This window comes from Tupaia chinensis, unplaced genomic scaffold, assembly GCF_000334495.1.
Source record: "Tupaia chinensis unplaced genomic scaffold, TupChi_1.0 Scaffold000671_1, whole genome shotgun sequence".
Taxonomy (NCBI): Eukaryota; Metazoa; Chordata; class Mammalia; order Scandentia; family Tupaiidae; genus Tupaia; species Tupaia belangeri.
Window position 1 is genome coordinate 5,743,144 of NW_006160193.1, and position 25,066 is coordinate 5,768,209.

A 25,066-nucleotide genomic window follows, 5' to 3' on the forward strand; every position below is an offset into this window, starting at 1 on the left:
CTCTAATTTCCGGCAGCAGGTGACCTTCCTGATCCGGGCACAGCCTTGGCAAGATCATCCAGAGGGGTCAGAGGCCAGGCTGTCTGTGAGACACACAGTGGAGGCAGGCCCTGTTTCTTATGGGAAACCCAGAAGCAAACATGCCTGGTTGTGGCCTGGGAAGCTCACCTGTGAGGGGCCAAAGCCAAACCTACGTTTGAGCCCCTAACCAGTCTGCAGCCTTAGAGCCTGGCGACTGGGGGAGGCTGGTAGGGCTGAGCAGGTCCCACTAGGAGTGAGGTGGCTAGGCCCTGCTCTCTAGGACCAGGAGTTGGTCTGGGTGGTGCCCCGTGTTCCCCACCCTGACCCAGAGCAGGACTGTCTGGTGCCCACAGGTGTCCCTCTCCTTCCTTTGACCCACACACAGTTAGATCCAGATCTGCACCGTGGGTGCTATCAGTTGGGGTAGGTGGCCACACCCTGAGACTTGAGTCTCAAGGTAAGGAGAGTGCAGGCCTCCCTGCCTGCCAGACAGGGAGAAGTGTCCAGTTCCTCCCTTGGGGGTGCAGTCCTCCATCCTCTGCTCCCACCAGGCTGTAGTGTTGCTTGTCAATAGAGCTCCACAGCGCCACCTGCTGGCCAGCGCTCCTGTGGCTTGGGGCGGGTGTGGGAAGGGTAGTCTGGTGCTATTTCTTGAGCCGTGGACTCCAGCATTTCCTTGCAATACGCATTCGCTCCCTGCCAGTTTTGTTGTTTCTTCTTAGGTGGGGAGCACTGGAATCCAGGTGGGAGTCGGGTTCAGAATTTCTGAGTCAAGTTCCTCTTGTCTTCTCCCCTGGAGGAGAAGAGGCGAAGGTTTCCTCCAGAGCCTCACGAGTCTCAAATGACCCCCTGTACTTTCCCAAGTAGAAATTAACTGTTCCGGGAGTCCCCGCCGTCTTCTCCTGGCACTTCGTCCATTTCCCTCACTCCTCTACTTTCTCCCCTATGACAGACAGACTGACACCCCCAACAGGGTCTCGCACCACCACCCGGCCCACGTGAGGCCAGGTGCATTACCACTGTGCCATCATCCGGCCCCTGCTTTTTATGTCAGGTGTTTTGATTTTGTGCTGTTTTTTTCTGATCGTCTGTGAGAGCTGCTCACCAGAGCTCAGGTCTGAACCTGGCACGCGATGGGTTCAAAGATTCACTGGGGCAGCTGGTCATATTTAGACTTAAATGAACGAAAAATAGATTGTAAATGGATATGTGGAAAAACTGAATGCCTAGTAGTCAAGGGAGCTGGATCCCACAGGGCCAACCACAGGGTTCAAATCCCAGCCCCAGCAGCTTGAAAAACTTGTTGGGCCCATGAACATGCATGCCCCAGATTCTAACAGGACGGGAAAACGGCGGAGATGAAGCACCTGTGCACCCATTGTGGGCTGCTTGCTTGCTTTCTGTTTTTCTGGCAAGCACACAAGCTCTCTGGCAATTAAAAAACTAATTTAAAAAAGAAAAACTAAGCTCCCACGTTTCTATCACTGATACGCCCCTGTGCACTATGCAAATCCAGCGGACAGAGAAGTCCAGCCGGCCAGCCTGGACACGCGGCCGGCTGTCCTCGGACACTCTGCCGGCGGGCAGCGCTTCTCAGCAAGTACTTCTCTGTCCACCCACCCCTAAGTCCCGTGGGTCACACCATGCCAAGCAGCCCTCACCGCTGGCCCACAGCTCTCCCGGCTCCCTGGCTGCCGTGTCGCCTCCTAGTCGCCCTCCTTGCTCTTACACCCCCAGACTCAGCAGGGCCTCGAGCTCACTGCCGCCCGCCAGCACCTGCTGACCAGCTGGCTCAAAGTTTGACAGGAGGCAGCGTGACTCTGGTGGCCGTCTGTCCGGAGTAGTCTGTTTCCTGGGGAGGTCTAACTCAGGCTCCATGGGGAGCTTCGGATTCTGAGAATGAAGGGGAGCCACGTTACCAGGAGCGGCACTGTCGTTAGAATCACTGCAGACTTTTATCAATGTTCTCTGACTATTTCAAGTGCCCTGGTTGTAACCATAGACTGTGTGGGTTTAGTTTGCAGTTAACATGTTTCGAACATTACCACCTTCTTCTAATCCTACGGGAGCAGAATTCGACCCAGAGGAAGACGAGCCAACGTTAGAAGCAGCCTGGCCTCATCTACAGGTACTGGGCTCTGGGCACGCCCCGGAGTCTAAGGGTGTGAGCCGGGGGCTGGGGGCGTCCCAGGTTCCATAGAGCAGGTGCGCTGGCCCAGGACTCCTTCCCTGGTGCTGGCAAATCGACCTCTGACCTTCAGCAGCACAGTCCTTGCAAACCTCTAAATACGTGACATTCGTTTTAGCAGAGCCAAGTGAGTGTGTGGGTAGGGGGGTGTGAGTGTGTGTGAGTGTGCAAGTGGACACTGCACCAACTGTGAAGATGTAGACTTGTGTTTTTAGTGCAAATGACCACCTCGTTGGCAGCTGCTGGCTTCAGGCCTGGTGGGCTGCAGCCATGCCTCTGAGGTCACACTTGGACTGACCACGTGCTCACTCTGCACCCCGGGTCCCCGCGCTAAGGCCTTTCTCAGCATGTCATGAGAGGTTGATCAGTTAGGAGGTGCTGAGGCCACTATAGCAGAGCGCACGCCAGGCACGCAAGGTGGGGAGGTGAGTGCCTTCCAACAGCACAGCCAAGGCGGGAGAAAACTGGGCCTAGGTGGTGGAGACCCTCACAGCGCCAGGCCGATGTGCCGCCCACTCCGCCTGTTCTGGTAGCTGCCAGCCCTACGTGAGGGCCATCAGTGTCTGCCCCTTACGACCCTCTTACCAGCAGCCCATTTTGGCCCCTTGGCTCTGCCTCAGCACTACGGGATGCTTGGGGGTGACACGCCACGGGTCCCACCTGAGTTCGGTCACGGCCCCGTAGTGGCAGCTGTGCTCTGTGGGCTCTGCGAGTGTGACCTACGCGACATCAGCCAGAGGTGGCGTCGCCTCGGTGCCTCGTAGAGTGCGGGCAGTGTCCGTTCTTGGTAACCGCCGTCGCCAGCGAGTTCACGGAGCTGTGTGATGTAGCAGGGTCCCTGTAGCTAGGGGCCTGCTCAAAAGGCTGACGTCCACAACACGTGAAGAGGAAGCTCATGCATGTTTCATCCGTTCACGAAACGCTGTTATTTGACTCACTGTTTTTGTTTTTTTCCTCCTAGCTTGTTTATGAATTTTTCTTAAGATTTTTAGAGTCTCCAGATTTCCAGCCTAATATAGCCAAGAAGTACATCGATCAGAAGTTTGTATTGCAGGTAAGGTGCGAGTCAGCGCACACCGCCATGCCCTGGTCTCGGAGCCCGCACGCCACTGAGTGTCTTTTTCTTCTTGAAGCTTTTAGAGCTCTTTGACAGCGAAGATCCTCGGGAGAGAGATTTCCTTAAAACCACCCTTCACAGAATCTATGGGAAATTCTTAGGCTTGAGAGCTTACATCAGAAAACAGATAAATAATATATTTTATAGGTAAGTCATACATGGGTGGCCTTTCTCTGGGATGCTGATGTCCAAGTCGTTGATGTTCCCCAGCCCCTTCATCCCCGTGGACATGGAGCAAGGACCCCTAGAGGTGGCTGTGAGCAGCCTGTGTGTCCCGTGCCAGCTGGGCCATCTGCCTCCCCGCCCACATCGTCACTCACTCCTGGGCCCCCGCTGCCCAGCACCTCACTGTGCCCTTCCGTGTTGGGTTCTCCGGAATGACCCCACTTCCCTGAGATGGGGTGAACCGGTCTGTCCAGCACCTCTGTTCTCCCCCCGTGTTATCTTGTCTCCCCTGCTGCATCATGGTGAGAGAAGGTGGGTGACAAGGCCTGGAGAGGTCCAGGAACCCGGACTAGAGATGGAGGCTCCTGCCAAGTCTCGGGGAGGGGACCCTGTCAGGGACAGCAGTAGAGGAGGCCATGTGGCAGTGCCAGGCCCATCGCTGGGCACCCGCCGTGTCCCCACTGCCCTCTCCCACCCCTGCTCACGTCGTTGGCAGGTCTGTTAACACCCTCCGTCTGCCAAGGTCTTTGCTGCCCCTACCTGAATCCCCCACATGTGGCTGCTCTCTGGGAACCAGGTGCCTGTCTCTGGCGAGGGAAGCCCGGAATGCAGCCAAGCCGGCCTCTGCCCTCACCCAGGCCTCTTCCACGCCAGGGCTTTGCAGCTGCGATTCGTCCCCACAGGTGTCTTTTCCCACCAGCCCTTCCCTTGGCCTCCCAGGCTTCCCGAAGCTTTCCTCACCAGCAGCACCCGCCAACTTGGCAGCAGGCCCCGGTTCCCACGGGGCAGCATGATGGTGTCTGTGTGTCACACACCCCAGGGCCAGCTTCGTGCCCAGCCCGCCGTGACCCCAGATACCGTTGCTGGAGGGAGCAGAGTGGCGTTGCGTGCTCACCCCGGAAAGCTCCGAGCGAGCATTTATTCCATGTTTGAGTTCCCGTCAGCTCTTGCTCCGGTGTGACTCAAGACAGTGACAGATGCTAGCAGTGATGGGGACAGGGTGACAGCGTCCCTCTGTGAAGTGAGAAGGCAGGTGGGTTTCATGCAGTCTGCCTGCAGGGCCAGAGTAAGGGTGACAGTGCAGGCTGCCACCTGAAGCAGTACCTTGGGTGTCAGCCACCGCAAACACACCAGCCTGGCCCTTTCTTAGTCACCGCAACTGAGCAAGGAGGCAGAGGGCAGCGCAGAGACGGACAGCGGCTGGCAGATCCTGCTGCCCCCACCCCGACCCCAGCACGCGAGCTCCAGCCTGTCCCGCTCTGGCTGGCAGCTGCAGCCTCCTGTTCCCGCCTCCTGCTCCCGCTCTTCACGGGCCTTAGGGTCTGATTCATTCCCCTAGGCTTCACCCGGAGAGGACGAGGTGGTGACAGAGCTCCTGAAGTCCTTCTGGGGCCCCGCATCCCACTTAGATAATGGAGCCCAGGGCAGGACCCGGCCCAGACCCGACAGCGCATCTAAATGGGAGGGTGACGTCCTCTTCCTAAGCTTACGTTCTGCTTCGTTTCTCTTGGGAGTGTGCTCCCTTTTTTTTTTTTCTTTTCTTTTTTTTTTTTTGGAGAGATTTTCACTGTGGGGCGCGTGCGCTCGCCAGACAGACAGAGAGAGACATAGAGACAGAAAGCGAGAAATCACCCCCCAGGGGGGATGGTCACGCCGCAATCCCTTCTCCTCCATTCTCCTCTCGGGATCTTGGGCACGCACGCACACGCGCCCAGCGTGAGTTTTAAGCCACCGGGTCCGGGACACAAATCGCGGTCGACTACGTGGGAGTCCAGCAACATAGCCATTATGCTAACTGCTGGTTTCCGTGTGCTCCCTTTTTGACAGGACGGTTACTTGGGTGATATATTTACCAATCAGAATGTAACATACATCAGTTAACATAGAACAGGTGCAATTGAAATTCCAGTATCTCAGACCCGAAGTTCAAGCCTGTCCGAAAGTGTTTTTGTTCCCTTAACACTAGGAGGCTTGGCCCGGCCAGCAGAGTCACAAGTCTATTGAATACTTCATGAAGGAAGTAGAAATGTTCTCATACCATAAAGACCTTTAATTCAGTAACAGAAATACTTAGAATGTTATTCAAAAGTTACATCACATTAAATGAAGGTATTACACCTAACAGTCCAGTTCTCACTAAAGGGCTGGTACTGGAATGTGACGTGCATGTGGGTAGTTTTGTTTTTTTGTTTTGTTTTTGTTTTTGTTTTAGAGGTTTTTGCTATAGGGTGCGTGTGCTCATGAGAGAGACAGAGAGAGAGAGACAGAGAGACAGAAAGCAAGAAATCACCCCCCCAGGGGCGATGGTCATGCCACAATCCCTTCTCCTCCGTTCTCCTCTCGGGATCTTGGGCACGCGCCCGGCGTGAGTTTTAAGCCATCGGGTCCAGGACGCGAACCGCAGTCAACTACATGGGAATCCAGCGACATAGTCATTACACTAACTGCTGGTTCCACTAGTTTTGTTTTTAGTAATCTTTTCTATTTAGGTTGAGATCCCTTTTCCAAAATGCTTAGGTCCCTGGAAAAAATCCAAAAGTGTTTTAGATTCTTTTCCGATTTTTTTTAAGGTTTCGGAATATTCGTATATATACATAAAACAAGATATCTTGGGGTTGGGATCTAAGTCTAAACACAAAATTCATTTACATTTGTTTGTTTGTTTGGGGTATTTTTTTGGTTTGGTTACTTTTGGTTTTTTTGGTTTTGGTTTTGTTTTGTTTTTGTTTTTTTTTTTTGAGGGAGGGAGCTTTTTGCTATAGGGCGCGTGCACTCGCCAGAAAGACAGAGAAAGACAGAAAGCAAGAAGTCACCCCCCGGGGGCATGGCCATACCACAATCCCTTCTCCATTCTCCTCTTGGGCACGTGCGCGCGCACGCGTGCACGCGCACACACACACGCCCGGTGTGAGTTTAAGCCCCCGGGTCCGAACCGTGGTTGGCTACGTGGGAGACCAGCGAGGCAGCCACTACGCCATCTGCTGGTCCCCATTTGCATCTCCTATATACCATTTTATCTCTGTCTCATGTACCCTTATGCCCACGTATGAACGCAGCCTCACCCACGTGTCGTGCTGCAGCATGTTGACTGCAGCCTGCCACACGAGGCCAGGCGTGGCATTCCACGGGCGCCGTCATGCTGGTGCTCAGAAGATTCCCGGTTCGGAGCACGGTACTCTTTGGCTGGGGTGCCCCTGTATGATCTTGGTGTACGCAGTGAGAAGCAGGATTATTTCCTAGATGCAGCGGGTAGCTGGTCCGACTTGCCCTCCTCAGTACTCCCCCATTTCCTGTGAGAAGCCTGGGAGAGGGGCCTCACGAGGCGTGTGCGGTGTACCTTCGTCCTGTGGCGCAGCGGTCCGTGTAAGGGGGCTGTTGGGAGCGTGCTCCGGTCGACTTAGTGAAAAGGGGAATGTCACGTTCTTGTTTGTCCCTGTTGCTTCTCAGGTGAGTCAACTCTTTCCATGTGACAAGTTAGGATGCCTGCTGGGGTTAGGGGACAGGCAGGGCAGTAGTCCCCTCTCTCACATGGCAGCCACTGCCCCACAGCTCAGGGCCTGGCCAGCCCCACCTCCGGCTTCATGGTCGTCATCTTGGTGGGACTCGCTGATGATCTGCCCTGTGCGAGCCCCGGGTGGCTTCACCCCGTCTGGTGCCTCGGCTTGGCCGGCTGGACCACCTGCTGGGCAGGCCCGTCTCCATGGCCTCTCTGTGCTCCGTGCTTGGGCTTCCTCAGGGCCTGGGGCCCACAGGTAGTGGCCCCTCCTCCAGGCCACAGCTGCTTCCAGTGCCCCGGGTCTGACCTGGGGCTGGTCGTCACTTCTGCCCGCAGTACTGCTCACAGCAGGGCCCAGGACGGCGCAGGTCCTGCAGCGGGAGGTCGCAGATCCCGCCTCTTCGTGCAGGTGTCCCACACCTCGTACGGGGATTGAGGCCTCTCAGCACAGTGGGTTCCAGCCCAGGCCCTGGGGGTCCGGTTCCTCTTTTGCTGAAGGAGTGGAAAGCACACAGGCCTCCAGGAGAACCGTCTGAGCCTCCCTCCCATTTGGCGCCCTCCTCTTCTGTCTCCCTCTGGAAGAGGATAGAGAAATATCCTTACTTTTTCTTTCTTATACCAACTTTAAATCAGGTTACTGTAATTGGAAAATGGGAGCTGGTCGGTAGCAGTGTGGTGATGTTGGTTTAGGAAGGCAAAGTGGCCAGGCTACAGCCTCCTCCCACCCCGCTGCGGTGTCACGCTGGCGGGGAGGGAGCAGAGCAGCCCACGGACCCGGGGTCAGTCCGCTTGGAGAGGCTGCGCCGCATGCCCCCACGCCCAGGTGCTTCCGTGACCGTGTGCACACGAGGGGCACAGGACACTGACACTGCGTGGCTGCACTGAACTCAAATTCCGAGTATTTCAGATAAAACAAGTGAAACGAGGGAGCCTTCAGGTCAGGTTCTGTGACCTAAAGCCTTTGGCAAAGTGGACACACCACGGGGGCCTGACGCGCTCAGAGAGGGTGGCAGAGAGGCTGGCAGGAAGCAGTGTGAGCACTTTCCGCCCGTGCACTCGCACGTGGGTGCCCTTTGCCAGGGTGCCAAATTTGGTGGCAGGATCGTCCCTGCCGGCTCCCCGGCGCCGGGCGGGGCCCCTGGGGTCCCGCACGTGGGTGCCCTTTGCCAGGGTGCCAGGTTTGGTGGCAGGATCGTCCCTGCCGGCTCGCAGGCTCTGGCCGAGCTCCTCGTGTTCCTGCACTGCCGCCTCCCGGTGCCCGGAACCCCAGGGCTCACCTGTCTGCTCTGGCCTCAGGCCACCCTTCCCATTTTGCAGGCCCATGTTCTGGATGAGTTCCTTACCCCTCCCGGCTTCCACTGGGAAGAGCTCTCGGCCCCCAGCGGGGCGGGGCCCCTCTCGAGCACCAGCACCCCAGTGGGTGCCGTTCGTTTGGGACGTAGAAATGTAAGCCCCATTCCTCAGAAAGCTCTCACATCGGCAGGTGCTGGCCTGCTCTTTACCTTAAGGTCCTCACCCTGTGGACCCCAAACATGGAATTTCAGGATCAGTTCTCCTAATCCTCACACTCATGTCCAGTTAGAGCCACCTCTGAGAGTAGTTCCGGCCCACAGGCAGGAGCCGAGCCAGACACGGTTCACCCCTCGCAGACCGTTGCGTGACCTACGTAGGGTGTGGGGCAGCAGTGGCTGTTTCTGGGGAACTCCTCTGGGGGAGGATGTCCTCCTGCTGCTTGACACTTCCCTGTTCCCGCTCCTTGTCCCCAATTTATTCACCAGACATGCTTTAAGCATCATGCTGATGCCAGGCTTGGTCCCAGCACTGGGAACACGGCGACGGGACGTCTCTGTTCTGCCTGCACAGGGGTTCCGTCTGGAGGGAGACTGGCTGCAGCGGGAGGGCACGTGGTCCAGCAGCTCTCTGGAGGCGTGCGTGGTGGGCACAGTGGGCAGACTTCTTAGAGACGGTGAGCCCAGGGCCAGGGCAGCTGGCGCTGCAGAACAGTGGCCCTGGCCACAGCGTGGGGCTGCAGGCTGGCGGGGAGGTGACAGAATGGCCAAAGAGGCATTCAGAGATGGCCTCCCGTTGCAGGGCTGTGCCAAGTCGTTGTTGCTTTACAGTTACGAAGGACGGCGACTTCGGCTGAAATGCAGCAAGATAGACCCATGGCTGGGAGGGAGGATGGATAGACGATGCCTCCGTGCTAACGCAGGTGGAGCAAGCTTCATGGTCAAACTTGGGTGCTTGAAATGTGGGAACTGGCTGTAAACATTTTTTCAAATTTTCTAGATGTTTGAAATTTGTCAAAACAAGATACTGGGGAAACTTAGGCAAGGCAAGGGCTCTGTCCTGGGAGCATTTGCCTCCGCAGGCTTTCAGGGGCGTCGGGTTCCAGAAGGGCAGCCTGGGGCAGCACGCAGCTGCCTGAGGGGTTCACAGGGCCGTGGGCTTGCCACTGCCCACTCGCGGTTCTAGAGCACGGCTTTCTTAGTCTTTCCGGCCGTTATTTCCGTGTCTAATCCTGATGAACAAATTGCTTTTTTCTAGGTTTATTTATGAAACAGAACACCACAATGGCATAGCAGAGTTACTGGAAATCCTGGGAAGGTGAGTCTCTGCTCCTGATGTGAAGTGGCTGTGGGTGGGACATGCCACATGCCAGAGGGACCCGGTTCATCAGTGCATGCAAGGCCAGGTAAATCCTCCGCTTCACGAGTTTACGACTGCACCCAAGGGGGACCAGCAGATGGTGGCATGCTTACGTCGCTGGACTCACACATGGAGGCCACATTTCGAGTCCCAAAGCCAGCAACTTGAAACTCATGCCAGGCACGTGTACGTGTGTGCTCAAAATCCCAGAGGAGAACGGAGAAGGGACTGTGGCATGGCCGTCCCCCCTGGGGGTGGGGGTGATTTCTCACTTTCTGTCTCTGTCTCCAGCAAGTGCGCACCCTATCGTGAGAATCTTTCTTAAAAAAAAAAAAAAAAAAAGCTTTTACCTAAAGGAAGGGTCCTGAGCTCTGGATTAGAACACACGCATGACTAATCTCTGAGTCTCCTGTTCTCTGGTTCAGTATGTGGAATTCTACTTTGACACACCTCGTCGTCATTACTATGGAAACACAGTTTCAATTATTTCCTCAAGAGCACTGTTAAAAATAGCTACAAGGAAGGTTTTTATCAGGAAGGAGTAAGAACAGCTTGTACCTTTGGGGTGTGGAGTAGATGCTGATACCGTAGCCCCCCATTATCCATGTTTGGCTTTGCAGAGTCGCAGTTCACCTGCAGCACCAGAAGGGTGCTCTGAGAGCCAGCCCACGCTCACGCAGCTTCTGTGGCACCGCGCTGTCACAGCAGCTGTCGCCGATGCCTGTGGTGGGCCGTTATAAAGGAGCCCTGTTTAGGAGCCCTTACCAAAGGGCTCAGGGTTCAGGGAAAAGCAGCCTGCGCCTACTCAGTGCCCCTGCGGGTCCAGGCATCGCCGGGGTCTCCAGACGTGCACTCCACGTTCCTTCTGGCCTGTCGTCTTTACTGTGTAGACTTACAAACAGTTCCTTCTAATCCAAGTACCGCGCTTGCTTGCTGTCCTTTTTCTCATTGCTAACCTGTAGGCTTTGTATTAGACCTCCTAACCCCTCTGTTCCCAGAGCCCCTCAGAGCTCCCTGCTGGTTAAACCGGATGCTCTTCCCCTCGGGGGCTTAGTGCGACTGGCAGCTCAAGGTTCTGAGGAGCCTGCGGAAGAGGCCCTCAGACTCCCTGAACCCAGCAAGTGCTCTCAGGTGACACACGGTCTCTTCTGGGACAACCCTGGTAAATTTGTCCTGTCCAGCAGTTGAGAGAGACTGTCCCGACTGCTTCCGTTGTCCTTGCAAGGTCATTAGTCCGCACTGAGCTCTGTGTGGGTTCGTTTTCCCACTCCTGATTCCTGCCTCCCAGGATGGGCCAGTGAGAAGTCGGGCAAATTGGTTCTGCAAACCACAAGCTCGCCTGCAGCCTCCTGCCAGAACACCCCCAGGCTGTTGCAAGGAGGCCGGGGCCAGCTGTGCAAAAGCAGCCTGCCAGCCACGGCTGCTCAGAGCCCCTGTGCTCCTCAGCTTCCGGAGCTCCTGCTTTTCATTCATCCTCCATCCTGTCCCGCTAGCACCTGGATGGGGCCCTCACCTTCTGCAGCCCCCTGTGCCTGCGACAGTGAATAAGGAAGGGCCACATTAGAAACACTCCCCTGCTTCTGTGGCACTCGGAAACGTGAGTGCCTGACAGACCCACGTGTACACGCAGTGACACTTGGGCCAGAAACCTCAGTCTGGGGGACCAGCAATTGGTGTGATGGCTATGTGGCTGGACTCCTACATAGTCAACTGAGGTTCAAATCCCAGATCCGGTGGCTTAAACTCACTCCGGGCATGTGTGCGCGCGTGCCCAGGATCCCAAGAGGAGAATGGAGGAGAATGGATTGCGGTGTGGCCATCCCCCCGAGGGGGCATGATTTCTCACTTTCTGTCCCTCTGTCTCTCTGTCTCTGGCAAGCACATGTGCCCTATAGCAAAGACCTCTCAAAAAAAAAAAACAAAAACCCTCAGCCTGGAGGCCACATATAGGACCTTTGTCCTGCAGATGGGGGCACTTCCTAGCTAATTTTTAATCAAAAATGGGAATTCCTAAAAGTGGGTGCTGCCCAGCAGAGAGCACCTGTGTCCTCCCCAGGCTGTCAGACTTCCTGGCGCTGTCTGAGGCGTTTGTCCCAGGAGCTCCTTGGCTGTTTCCGGCAGCTCTGGGTCATATCCTGTCAGCCCAGAATTTCAGATGACCCCGTGCTTACGAAGATAAGACACCTATGCTTCCTTGAAGGTGATTAACCTGCGTTAAATCTGCTGATGGCCTGGGATTTTCCTGCTGGTTTTTATGTTGAAAGCAAAAACCCAGGACCAGCTGATGGTGTGGAGATTGTAGCTGGATCCCACATGGCCAGCTGCACAGTTCAAGTCCTGGACTCTAAAACTTGAAAAACACACCACATGCATGTGTGCGCATGTCCAAAATCCCAAGAGCAGAATGGAGAAGAGACTAGGGCATGGCTGTACTCACTGGGGGTGACTTCTCACTTTCCCTCTCTCTCTGTCTGTCTCTGTCTCTCTTCAGTGAGTACACACATAGCAAACTAAAGAATAAAGAACAAAAAAGAAAAACAGCAAGATGTTGGTTTCAGTTCTGGACTTTGTGAATATTCAAACCAAACACGTTTTCTTTTCACAGTATAATTAATGGGTTTGCCTTACCACTGAAAGAAGAGCACAAGATTTTCTTATTGAAGGTGTTGCTCCCTTTGCACAAAGTGAAGTCTCTGAGTGTCTACCACCCCCAGGTAAGGATGGCTGGTGTGAACCTGCCCTCCCCGTGGGGGGTGTGAGGCAGAGAGAGCCCAGCCTTTGCCACAAGGGTTCTCCCTCCTTTGTCACATCACTGATTTTGGTAACAAGTGAGCACATGCATCTTCCAGCAATTTAAAAAACAAAAAAGTTGAGAAAAATATATCATGAGGAAGTTTTCTGTAGTGTAATTTAGAACCTAGTAGTTACCTTTTTACCTTGGGAAAAAACCGTAGGTCCATGACCAATGAAACACCCAACGGAGAAAAACGTTTGCACTTTTTTGTTTAAGAATTATTTTATTTATTATTATTTCCCATTTGACCAGAAAGAGACAGAAAGAAAGGGAAAGTGAGAAAGGAAGCCACCAGGTCTGGGATCTGAACCATGGTCGGCCATGTGGGAGTCCAGCGCCTTTAACCACCACGCCACCTGCTGGCCCCAAAAATGCTGTGGACTTTTAAAACTACAGAAGTCTGCGGTATGAAAACCTGTGAGTGAGTGAGCCCTGACTGGTCGGCTGCTCTGCCCGGATGTTCGGTGCTCCTTGACCCTGCCTGCCGAGGGAGAGGAGACGCCCACCGGCATCCGTGTGTTTGGCTCACATGGGGCCTGGTGCCGAGCGGTCAGCCCGCCGTATGAGCTCAGAGGCACGTGGGCTCTGTCTTGCCAGGCCTTGCTTTGGAAGTTTGTGGCATGGGATCATTTCCTAAAGCGCACTGTCGAGTCCAACAACGTCGGCGTCCTGGGAGATATTTTACTTGCTTTTCTGATTGTTATTAACTGGCATATCGCCCCATCCTGCCAGGTCATGATCACATTAATTGTACGCAGAAACTGATCATTCAGGCCCAGCCGTGGCATCCCAGTGGTGAGCGCAACACACCGCAGAGCTGGGAGCCCGTGGACTCTCGGGTCAGTGCCTGGGTCGACCCGAACCTGCAGGGCACATACCTGCCTGTGATCCTGGCTGGCTGGACGTTGGGGGCATCATAGCCTAGGACCCTGTTGAGGGCCCTTGTCTCCCCTTCTTCCAACCCATCTCTCAAGAAATGTGTAAACTTTAAAAAATAAATAAGTAGTTGAGAGATTTGATAGAGAACCAGATTTTCACCTAGTTTTTCTTAGCTGCTAAATTACTTACTCATTATAGTCTCCAAAAGGACCACCAGGAAAACCTTCACCTAGCACACGAGTTGACTTAGCGACGGGATTAAAACAGGGTCCCCATCTCCCAGACCATGGGCCAGCGCTGGCCCATGGCCTGTTGGGGCCCCCGACACTGGGCACAGGGTGGGCGGCAGGTGAGCGGCCAGTGAAGCTTTGTGTTTGCAGCCGCTTGCCCCGTGGCTCTGCCTCCTATAGATCCCTGTACTGGCTTCTCGTGGGAGCACAGACCCCACTGTGTGGCCATTCATTGTGCATCACACGTGGTAGGGTGGAAGCGGGGTACACTTGCATCCCCCCAGCCCAACCTCACCGCAACCCCTGTCTCTGGAGGGAATGTCTTCCACGAGGACCGCCCCTGGTGCCAGGAAGGCCGAGGACCACTGGCCTAAGACTCCCGACCTTTTTATCCCTCGTCTCGCAAGCTTCCTCATCTCGTCTACCAGGTGATGGAGGAGGAGCGATCTGTCGAGCATTGTCCTGGCCCCCTCTGAGTCCCGGCTGAGCCTCGCGTGGGGCCCATGGTGTGGGTGGCTCAGAGGCCTTGTCCAGGCCTTGTCTTCCGTAGGAAGGTGGTTCGTGGTGACTAGCAGGGCCGTAGCAGAGATTCCATGTATGAAGTGTCACACCTTCTCCTTTTGCCTTTTAGCTGGCGTACTGCGTGGTGCAGTTTTTAGAGAAGGACAGCACCCTCACTGAGCCGGTGAGTACACGCCCTCCGGCTGGGCCTGCCCCGTTATCCCACGCGTAAGGTGCGCGCTTCACTCAGTGCAGACCTGCAGTGCGTCTGCCTGACCACAGCACTGCTGGAACTTTTCGATTTTAGTTACAACACCGGGAAAACACACTGGTTTCCTTCACGGGTTGAAGGTTTTCGACTGCAGGCTCATGCTGTGGTAATTACTGTGTGATGAGGGCCGCCTGGTCCCTGCTGCCCTCACCGCCTTCAGTGCACCCCGCACCTCCGCTTCAGTGCAGCCGCGCACACACCTGACGGGCTTAGAGGAGCCGTAGCTACGGCCGAGGTGCTGCTGCACGAAGACGATTCTGTCCAAGTTACTATTGTATGGTCCTTGAATCAAGTGAATTGTTAGTGTTGGGATTTCTAATTTTTTTGGCATTTTGTCTTTATTTAACAAATAAAAAAGCTATTATAGGGCCGGCCCTGAAGCCTAGTATTTAAAGGAGCCAGTTCCAGTGACCATCTGTAGTTCGAATTCCAGCCCCAACAGCTGGACAACACTGGCTGTGTGTACATGCCCCGGATCCTGAGCGGATGGAGAGATGGATAAGGGATTGTGCCATGAGAGGCTCCCACTGTGTGTCTCATGAGCAAATGCACCTTCTGGCAATTAAATAATTAAAAAGAAGGAGGAGGCTGGGACCAGCAGATGGCATAATGGTTACGTCACTGGACTCCCATGTGGACTCCCAGCCCCCAGGGGGGATGGCCATGCCACAATCCCTTCTCCACTCTCCTCTCAGGATCTTGGGCACACACACATGCCCAGCGTGAGTTCAAGCTACTGGGTTCGGAACTCGAACTGCGGTCGATTACATGGGAGTCCAGCAACACAGCCATTACGCTAACTGCTAGTCCTCAGTTTACCCATTTTAAGCATACATTTCAAAGGTTTCTGGTATATAACTTTTTTTTTTTTTTACATTTTGGTAAAAAGTATAATTTTATTAACCGTGTCATTTTAAGTACTTGACCTGGTAGTCATCGCAACCTCATACAACTCTACTATTTCTATACTTGGTCATCATCCCAGACAGAAACTGTACCCATTCATCGATAGCTCCCCGTCTGCCCCACCCAGCCCTGCGCACACAGAACCCGTGTTCTGTCTCCAGGAACTTGACTACCTCAGGTAGTTCATGTAAGTGGAGTCATAGCATATCTTTTGCATCTGGGTTATTCCGGTTAGCATAATGTCGTGGAGGGGGGTCATCATGTCCTATCAGGTGTCAGCATGGCACCCTGATTGAGGCTGGGCCGTTCCTGTGTGTATACCCACGTCCATCCACCAGGGGGCACTTGCGTCGTTTCTGCACTTTAGCTGTTGGGGGTGGTGGCTGCTGTGGACAGGACGAGCACTGTCTGTCGAGTCCGTTTTCCATTGCTTTGACTGTGTGCAGACGTGGAATTGCTGAATTATGTGGTGACTGTGTTTAGCTTATTGAGGCCCCACCTCATGGTTTTCCATCGTGACTTCTCTATTTTACATTCTTGCCAGCTACGCACAAAGGTTCCAGTTTCCGTGCATCCTCGCCGGTGCTTGTTTTGTTTTGTGTTAGGTTTCTTGCTGTAGGGCACATGTGCTCAACAGAGGCAGTCAGAGACAAAAAGACAAAGTGAGAAATCCCCCCAGGGGAGATGGCCATGTCACAGTCCCTTCCCTGTTCTCTGGGGACCTTGGGCACACGTGCACATACAGCCAGTGTGATTTTCACGCCACCGGGTCCAGGACTCTTAACTGCACGTACAGCCACCTTAACCTCCATGCCACCTGCTGGGCTCTACTTGCTTTGGGGGAGGCTCCCACTGTGTGTCTCATGAGCAAATGCACCTTCTGGCAATTAAATAATTAAAAAGAAGGAGGAGGCTGGGACCAGCAGATGGCATAATGGTTACGTCACTGGACTCCCATGTGGACTCCCAGCCCCCAGGGGGGATGGCCATGCCACAATCCCTTCTCCACTCTCCTCTCAGGATCTTGGGCACACACACATGCCCAGCGTGAGTTCAAGCTACTGGGTTCGGAACTCGAACTGCGGTCGATTACATGGGAGTCCAGCAACACAGCCATTACGCTAACTGCTAGTCCTCAGTTTACCCATTTTAAGCATACATTTCAAAGGTTTCTGGTATATAACTTTTTTTTTTTTTTACATTTTGGTAAAAAGTATAATTTTATTAACCGTGTCATTTTAAGTACTTGACCTGGTAGTCATCGCAACCTCATACAACTCTACTATTTCTATACTTGGTCATCATCCCAGACAGAAACTGTACCCATTCATCGATAGCTCCCCGTCTGCCCCACCCAGCCCTGCGCACACAGAACCCGTGTTCTGTCTCCAGGAACTTGACTACCTCAGGTAGTTCATGTAAGTGGAGTCATAGCATATCTTTTGCATCTGGGTTATTCCGGTTAGCATAATGTCGTGGAGGGGGGTCATCATGTCCTATCAGGTGTCAGCATGGCACCCTGATTGAGGCTGGGCCGTTCCTGTGTGTATACCCACGTCCATCCACCAGGGGGCACTTGCGTCGTTTCTGCACTTTAGCTGTTGGGGGTGGTGGCTGCTGTGGACAGGACGAGCACTGTCTGTCGAGTCCGTTTTCCATTGCTTTGACTGTGTGCAGACGTGGAATTGCTGAATTATGTGGTGACTGTGTTTAGCTTATTGAGGCCCCACCTCATGGTTTTCCATCGTGACTTCTCTATTTTACATTCTTGCCAGCTACGCACAAAGGTTCCAGTTTCCGTGCATCCTCGCCGGTGCTTGTTTTGTTTTGTGTTAGGTTTCTTGCTGTAGGGCACATGTGCTCAACAGAGGCAGTCAGAGACAAAAAGACAAAGTGAGAAATCCCCCCAGGGGAGATGGCCATGTCACAGTCCCTTCCCTGTTCTCTGGGGACCTTGGGCACACGTGCACATACAGCCAGTGTGATTTTCACGCCACCGGGTCCAGGACTCTTAACTGCACGTACAGCCACCTTAACCTCCATGCCACCTGCTGGGCTCTACTTGCTTTGGGGTGTGTGTGTGTGTGTGTGTGTGTGTTTCCAGTTTATTTCATGAGAGAGGAAGGGAAGGAGATGGGGACCTTTGACAAGGTCCCTCCATCAGAGTCCCTCACAGCTGTACTACAGAGGTAGCTGGCCAGTTCAGGTCGACCAGGGACCCTAGCCTGGCCTCCCCTACGGCCGCAGCATCGTGCTGCAGTGCCCTGCCACTTGTGCCCTCTCGGCTGGGCCCTGTTTTCATTCAGTGCAGCCGTCCCGGAGGGCAGGAAGCAGTATCTACTGTGGTCTGATTGGTAGTGCCCCGGTGGCTGGTGACGTTAAACATCTTTTTGTGTGTCTATTGGCCGTTTGTACTGTCTCTGGAGGAATATCTGCTGAAACCCACTGCTCATAATTAAATTGGGTTGTCTTTATTATGAGGAGCAAAGTCAGTCGCAGGTGCCAGCCCCAGTGTTTACCCTTGTAAAGTTGCTGTTAGACAAGGAAGGGTGGGCACGGCACCCCCGAGGCCTTCCTGCCCTCTTGGCTCTCACAGTGCTAGTGTGGGCTTGTAGCTTCTTCGGTGGGATATTTCTAAGTTGTACCTGTTTCTTTCTGAGGTAGGCAGGGGCAGCCCCGGCAGGGTCTGCATGCCGCCGTCACAGGCACCCCTGTGCACACCGCCCGGTCCCGGTAGGTCTCGGGACACGAACCAGGACCCTGCCCGTCTTACGTTACTGTCCGCACCACCTCCTGGCCACTACAGGAGAGACTCTGCGTACCGAATTCCCGAGTTAAACTGTTTTCTGCTCTCTGCTTTCTTTTTGTTTTTTAATGTATAATTGTATTTTATTCTTTGCCAGAGGGCAGTTCTTCAGTCCTTAAAGACTCAGCTCCTTACCTGGGCTCTGGTGGAGGGCAAGGGCAGCACCCTCAGGTCTGAGTCGAGGTGGGAGCATTTGGTCCTTGGAGCCGCACGAGATCGGGTCCTGACTCCCCAGCTTCTAGAACCTCAGTAATGCGGCTTCACACAGCTCAGGGTACACGCAGGCGTCAAGGGCACTTGCTCTGGAGACGTCCCTGACGGCTGCAGCCTCTGCTGTTTCCAGTGACATTCTTAATAGCCTTATCCTTGGGCGTACAGTTGTGCTGCGAACCGGCTGCACATGGCCACGGCCCTTTTTGGCACAGCTGTTGTTCCTTCTTTTCTTCGTCATCTTGGAAGTGAGGCCGCAAGAGAGCGCTCTGCTTGCTTTCCAGCTTTTGAATTCTGTGTGTAGACGCCCCATCTCATCTGCAAGTTCAGGAGAACTCCCCTGCTGGCCGCAGAGCTGACAGGCTGCAGGGCCGCACACCTGAGTCCCGCCTGCCAGCCTGTCTCGAGTGCCATGTCCCTGGGTGTCCCCCGATCTGTAGATACCTCTGCCTCAACTGTGGTTCTAGAAGCCTCCCAGGAAATGCACCACATCTGCTCAGACCTCAGCATCAAGCACAGCGAGGTACTGAAGTTTATGGTGAGAATGTGTCGTTTTTATCCTCCCTACCTGGATGGAATGCGTGTGTTACTGGATAAGCAATCATTTATTAATAATAATAAAAAGTCCAGGGACCAGCAGTTAGCATAATGACTGTCGCTGAACTCCCATGTAGTCAACCACAATTTGAGTCCTGGACCCAGTGACTTAAACTCATGCCAGGTGCGTGTGCATGCGTGCCCAGGATCCCGAAAGGGGAATGGAGAAGGGATTGCAGCGTGACCATCCCCCCTGGGGAGTGATTTCTCGCTTTCTGTCTCTCCGTTTCTCTCTCTCTCTCTCTCTCTCTCTCTCTCTCTGGTGAGCACATGTACCCTATAGCAAAAACCTCTCAATAATAATAATAATAATAATAAGTCCATCGGGCAGCCCAGGCCACAGTGGCACACCCTTTTAAGACCCTGTGCTTCTCAGGCTGGGAGCAACTGGGAGGTCCAGGTTCACTTCCTATTTCAACCCGAAGGCCTGGCATGGTGGTGTAGACCCAGCAGCTTGAGAGGCTGAAGCAGGAAGATCACAGGCTTGAAGCTAGCCCAGGCCACATAGCAAGACCCTGTCTGAAAAAGACCCGGCGTAACAGTCACCCACGACCCGAGCCAGGGGCTGAAGCAAGCACCATGGTAGGGTGAGGCCCTGTCTAAATCGAAGCCCCAGTGGGGTCTTACCTGTGTCCCCGCAGTGGCACGTGCCTTGTTGCTCAATCCTTGAGTTCTTCCCCAAATGACAGGACTCAGCTCTTACTAGAGAAAGGCATGTGCAGGAATTCCATCTCCCCCACCCTTCCTTATTTTCCCAAAAAAAAATAAAAGGGGGGGAGGGATCAGCAGTTGGCGTAATGGCTATGTCACATGTCACTGGACTCCCACATAGTCGACTGTGGTTTGCATCCCGGACCTGGTGGCTTAAACTGATACCAGGCGCGTGTACGTGCGTGCCCAAGATCCCAAGAGGAGAATGGAGGAGAAGGGATTGCGGTGTGGCCATTCCCCCTGGGGGGGCGAGTTCTCACTTTCTGTCTCTCTCTGTGTCTTTCTGGCAAGTGCATGCACCCTATAGCAAAAATCTTAAAAGAAAAAATAAGGGGAAAGAAAGACACAGAAGGCCGTAGTGTGTGCTGCGTTTCCCTCCGTGGCTGTCTGTGCGTGTAACTCTCCTGCTCTGGTAGGGGCCGGCGTTTGCCTGGGGGCCCCTCGCCTTATTAAGCACAGGCTGGGTATTCACCCAACACAGCCCCCCATGCAGCACCTGTCTTTGCCCCTGCCCTGCCGGACCCGCGGGCCTGAGCCCTGCTCTGGCGAGAGCTCAGCAAGGAGCCATCCCGCATGCCAGGCCTACGAAAGCCGTGAAGCGCATAGACATCACCGTGAATGACGAGGCCAGTGTGACGTGGCGGGAGTGAGGGCTCTGTGCTGCCCTTGTCTAAAAGAAGGCAGAGGCGCCATGCCACCCATGGGTCCCTCCATAAATGCCTCACGCCAGATTCTGATGTGGTGTGAGCACAAGGACCGCAGGCGCACCCAGCCCATCTTTCCTCCAACAGTCCCTCTGCCTTTTTTTTTTTTTAATTTGTCAGAGGGTACACGTGCTTGCCAGAGTCAGGGCAGGGGTGAGAAAGCAACCCCACTTTTGCACGAATCCCTTCTCTTCCTTTCTCCCATCGGGATTTGGGGCACACGCCTGGTGTGTTTTCCAAGTCCCCAGGTCCAGGACTCAGACTGTGCAGTCAGCCACGTGGGACTGGGCCACCTTCACCATGCCAGGCGGCCGGCAGTCAGCCACGTGGGACTGGGCCACCTTCATGCCAGGCGGCCAGCTGCCCAGTCCTGCGCACAGATAACGCAGCGCTCCGGGCGCAGAGGGCAAGCGCCACTTCTCTACGTTAGAGCTCACAGGCCTCGCCCTGGCTCCTTCCTGCCTTTGACACTCCTATGATGTGCGTGGGCCGTCGTGCCGTCTGCAGTAGCCAGCACAGTGGGGGCTCTTGTAGGCAGCCGTAGGGCCTTTGCTGTCCACGCGCCGTCTCGGAGCACAGCGCACCAAGTATGGCAGGAGATGAGGGATGCGCTGCCCCAAAGCACGGGCAGTCAGTGCCCCAGGGCCCTGCAGACAGCACTCCGTGCCGACCTTCGGGCACCCTGAGCGCACTGGCCGTGGGGAGGGAGCAGAGGCCCGTAGACGGCTTAGGGGACGGAAGGGGGCTGAGCCCACCCTCACACCGCCCTGTGGCTGGCCGTGCTCCCCTGGTGGCCACTCTTTGTCCTCCCTGGAGCGCCAGCACAGGAGAGGGCTCCCAGGACTCGAGGCCAGGGCCCCTGGCTCTCCTGCCCTCTCCAGGGCATTGGCGTCCCACTGAGTCTCCACGGAAGGCCCAGGCCTTGAGCAGCACCATACTGCAAGTGGCCATCGGCCCCCAGGGCCAGCCCCCGAGCACACGCCCTCTTGGCAGGACCCTGCCACACACCGAAGGGCCAGGTCACAGGCCATGGCCGTGGTGTGACCTTGACTTCAGAAAGAACGCCTGGCGGGGACGGCGCCGCTCAGTCAGCGTGTTAGCACCGCAGGTGAGTGCCTTCTCCTGGGAGGGCCCTGGCCCGTGAAGACGGCTGCGGCCGCCGTGTTCTGACAGTGGCTCCTACGCAGACTGGGCAGGCACCCAATAAATGGCTATTAAATAAGTTTGAGCAAAAAATAGAGAGGAAGTCGTTAAATGATGCATTTTTAAATAATTCCTTTTAGAGCCAGCCAAGTGGCAATGATGGTTAAGGCACTGGATCTTACATGTCCGACTGCTCAGTTCAAGTCCTGGACCTAGTGGCTTGGAAAACACGCCAGGTGCGTGTGTGTGTCCAAAGTCCCGAGAGAAGAATGGGGGAGAAGGGATTGTGGCGTGGCCGTCCCCCCAGGGGGTGCGTGTTCTCTCTCTGTCTCTCTCCAGCGAGAGCACTTATGCTCTGTAGCAAATTTTTAAAAATTTAGAAAGAACGAACTAACGAACTCCTTTTAAAGATGATTGTGTTGTAGACTTTTTATGTCAGATTGCAAAAGTAGGAGCACTTTCTGTTTTATAAATTTTGAAAGTTTTTTTAAAATCACCAAAGGGTACGTGCACTTGCTGAGGACAATCAGGAAAGAGGGGAAGAGCAGCCCTCAGTGGGGCTTGGTCAGGCCACTATCCCTTCTTCATTCCTCCATCCCCTCAGGATTTGGTCCACACGCGTGCAGCGTTTTTCAAGCTGCCGGGGTCCAGGATACTGGCTGTGCGGGCCCTGACTCTAACTGCTAGGCCAAAGACCAGCCTGACTTTGGAGCGTGATGAGTCGTGATCATGCAAGACCTCCCAGGAGCCCAGACACCAGAACGCTACGGAAGGATTATTCTAGAGAAATGTTTCTTAAAAGCCAGTTTGTGGGGCCTGCCCCTTAGCTCAACAGTTAAGTGTGTTAAAAGGCAGGTCCCACATGCCTACACTTCGAATCCCAGCCCTGGCAGTTGGAAAAACACGCCAGGTGCTTGTGTGTAAATGCCCAGAATTCTAACGAGATGGAGAAATGGGCGAAAAGGCTCGCAGCGTGACTGTTGCCCCCTCTGGCCAGCACACACATACCTTCTGGTAGTCTGCTTTAAAAGGCCACCTCACAGGAAGAGGTTGCACCTGCAGGGTCCCGCCTGCAGGTGTGTCTGTGGGCCTGATGTAAAGCCTGTCCAGGATCTTTGTACTTTTTTTGGAAGTAAGTCAGCTAAACTCTAGACCTAGTGCTATGCGCTGAGTCAAATCCAGTATTTAATGCTGGGAAAGTACAGGGGTGTGAAAAGAAAAGAAGGCTGCGCAGCAGGAAGCCCACGAGTTAGGAGACCTGCAGTCCGCTCGCAGGTGCCTCACGGGAGCTGGTGGCGCGGACGCTCCTAGTCCTTGTGGTCCTCGCTGAGGCCTCTGCTGCCGCCCGCCCGCTGCAGGCCAGTGTGTGCACAGCAGCAGGTCGCCGGCTCCAGGCCCCGCAGCAGCACTGCAGGCTTGGCTTGGAAACGCCAGCTCAGTTCACTCCATTCTTTCCAATACATTTAACGTGGTTGAAAACGCCACCCATGCGTGCCCGTGCCTGCGTGCTCGTGTGGAAACGCACACGGTGCTCAGCTCGTCTGAGAAGGAAACGGGCGGCGTGTGTCCGTCTCCGTGGTTTCGGGGCAGGCTGCTTCCACACTGACGTCCACACACGAACCCGCTGGTTCTCTGCTCTCGCCACTGCTCTTAGTTGCGCTCAGTTCCCTCATCACTTATTTTTTGTTTTCATCTTTTGTTTTCCCCTTTTTGTTTCTTTAAAGGAATGCTTACTAAAAATTGGTAGTGGGGACCAGCAGTTAGCGTAATGGCTATGTTGCTGGACTCTCACGTAGTCGATCGCGGTTCGCGTCCCAGACCCGGTGGCTTAAACTCATGCCAGGTGCGTGTGCGTGCGTGCCCAAGATCCCGGGAGGAGAATGGAGGAGAAGGGATTGCGGCGTGGCTATCCTCCCTGGGGGGTGATTTCTCGCTTTCTGTCTCTCTGTCTGTCTGGCAAGCACACGCGCCCTATAGCAAAAATCTCTCCAAAAAAAAAAAAATGGTGGTTGATTAGAGAACAGTGGGTCATATGAATGGTGACTCGGAAGTATGCGCAAGGAGACCTGCTTTCCTCATCAGAGACTCGCTCAGCAGTGCACCACGTCAGCACCCCAAGGAAGCCAGCGTGGTCTTCCGTAGTGGCGTGGCCGTGGGAAGGCAGATGCTCACCTCCTGGTGAGGGGCCTCTGGGCTCACATTGTGCGTCGTTTCTTCTGCAGGTGGTAATGGCACTTCTCAAATACTGGCCAAAGACTCACAGTCCAAAAGAAGTAATGTTCTTAAACGAATTAGAAGAAATTTTAGACGTCATCGAGCCATCCGAATTTGTGAAGATCATGGAGCCTCTGTTCCGGCAGTTAGCCAAGTGTGTCTCCAGCCCACACTTCCAGGTATGCAGGGTTCGGGGAGATGGTTACGTTCTCCAGAAGGTTCATCTGAAACCCCAGGTTTCCATGGGTAGCTGGTCATGATTTGCTTCCCACGTAATCTGGAGGCCAAACCCAAGTTTTCACTTTAATTGGACCTTATGGTAAAATGCTGAAACTTTCATTCTGAAAAACATGCTTTGATCATTTGTCCCCATTGCTGAAAACATTTTTTCTTCTTTTTTTTGAAAGATTTTTGCTATAGGGTGTGTGCACTCACTGGAAAGAGAGACATAAAATGAGAAATCACCTTCCAGGAAGGATGGCTACACTGCAGACCCTTCTCGTCCACTCTCCTCCCGCAATTTTGGGCATGCACGCACATGCACCTGGCATGAGTTTCAGGCCTCCAGATCCAGGACTCAAACTGTGGTCGGCCATGTGAGAGTCCAGTGATGTAACCATTATGCCATCTGCTGGTCCCTGAAAACATTTTTTCTCAGTAGGAATAATTTAAAATGATCATTCTGTGAACCTTATGATCATGTTCAATGTGCTCTCAAATCCATACAATTTTATTTTCTACAACTGAATAATTAATACATAATAAGGTGATAAAATCTTTGGCTCTGAAATTCTCTCCCTTCATAAGCCCTTCATTTCTGACATTATGTAAATTTATCTCCTCTTACCTATTAAAAAAATCAATGGTCCTTGGACCAGCAGTTAGCGTAATGGCTATGTTGCTGAACTTTCATGTAGCCGACCACGGTTCGAGTCCTGGACCCGGTGGCTTAAACTCACGCCGGATGCGTGTGCATGCGTGCCTAAGACCCCGAGAGGAGAATGGAGGAGAAGGGATTACGGCATGGCCATCCCCCCGGGGGGTGGTTTCTCGCTTTCTGTCTCTCTGTCTCTCTCTATCTTTCTGGTGAGCACACATGTCCTATAACAAAAACCTCTCCAAAAAAAGAAAAAAATTGAGAGTCCTGAGTTTTATCACTACCAGAGTTTTTATAAGGAGGCATCTTGGTCTGTCGTGTTGCTATGAGAGAATACCAGAGACTGGGTAATTCATGATGGACAGGAATGTGTGTCACTGACGGTTCTGAAGTCTGGAAAGTCAAGAATGAGGCGCCGGCATCTGGTGGGGCCTTTCTTCAACGTCACCCCATGGCAGGAGGTGGAAGGGCCAGAGGGACAGGAGACAGAAAGGGGAAGAGCTGAGCCGTCTTTGCCAGGAGCCCACTCCCGTGATAATGGCCTTCCCCGTTAGCGAGGGCAGAGCCCAGCAGCCTCCTCACCTCCT

General features: G+C 54.1%; 1 protein-coding gene across 7 annotated transcripts in view; it reads left to right on the forward strand.

The window, feature by feature from the left end:
- The window catches only part of PPP2R5C (protein phosphatase 2 regulatory subunit B'gamma), a 196,130-nt gene that overhangs the window by 152,223 nt on the left and 18,841 nt on the right, over positions 1-25,066 (forward strand). For all 7 annotated transcript variants that reach the window (XM_027776359.1, XM_027776361.1, XM_027776363.1 and 4 more), the window contains 7 exons: positions 2,039-2,149; positions 3,171-3,263; positions 3,343-3,473; positions 9,535-9,594; positions 12,242-12,350; positions 14,171-14,224; positions 23,611-23,781. In XM_027776359.1, the coding sequence (XP_027632160.1) occupies positions 2,039-2,149; positions 3,171-3,263; positions 3,343-3,473; positions 9,535-9,594; positions 12,242-12,350; positions 14,171-14,224; positions 23,611-23,781 (729 nt within the window). The remainder of the gene's footprint in view (positions 1-2,038; positions 2,150-3,170; positions 3,264-3,342; positions 3,474-9,534; positions 9,595-12,241; positions 12,351-14,170; positions 14,225-23,610; positions 23,782-25,066) is intronic.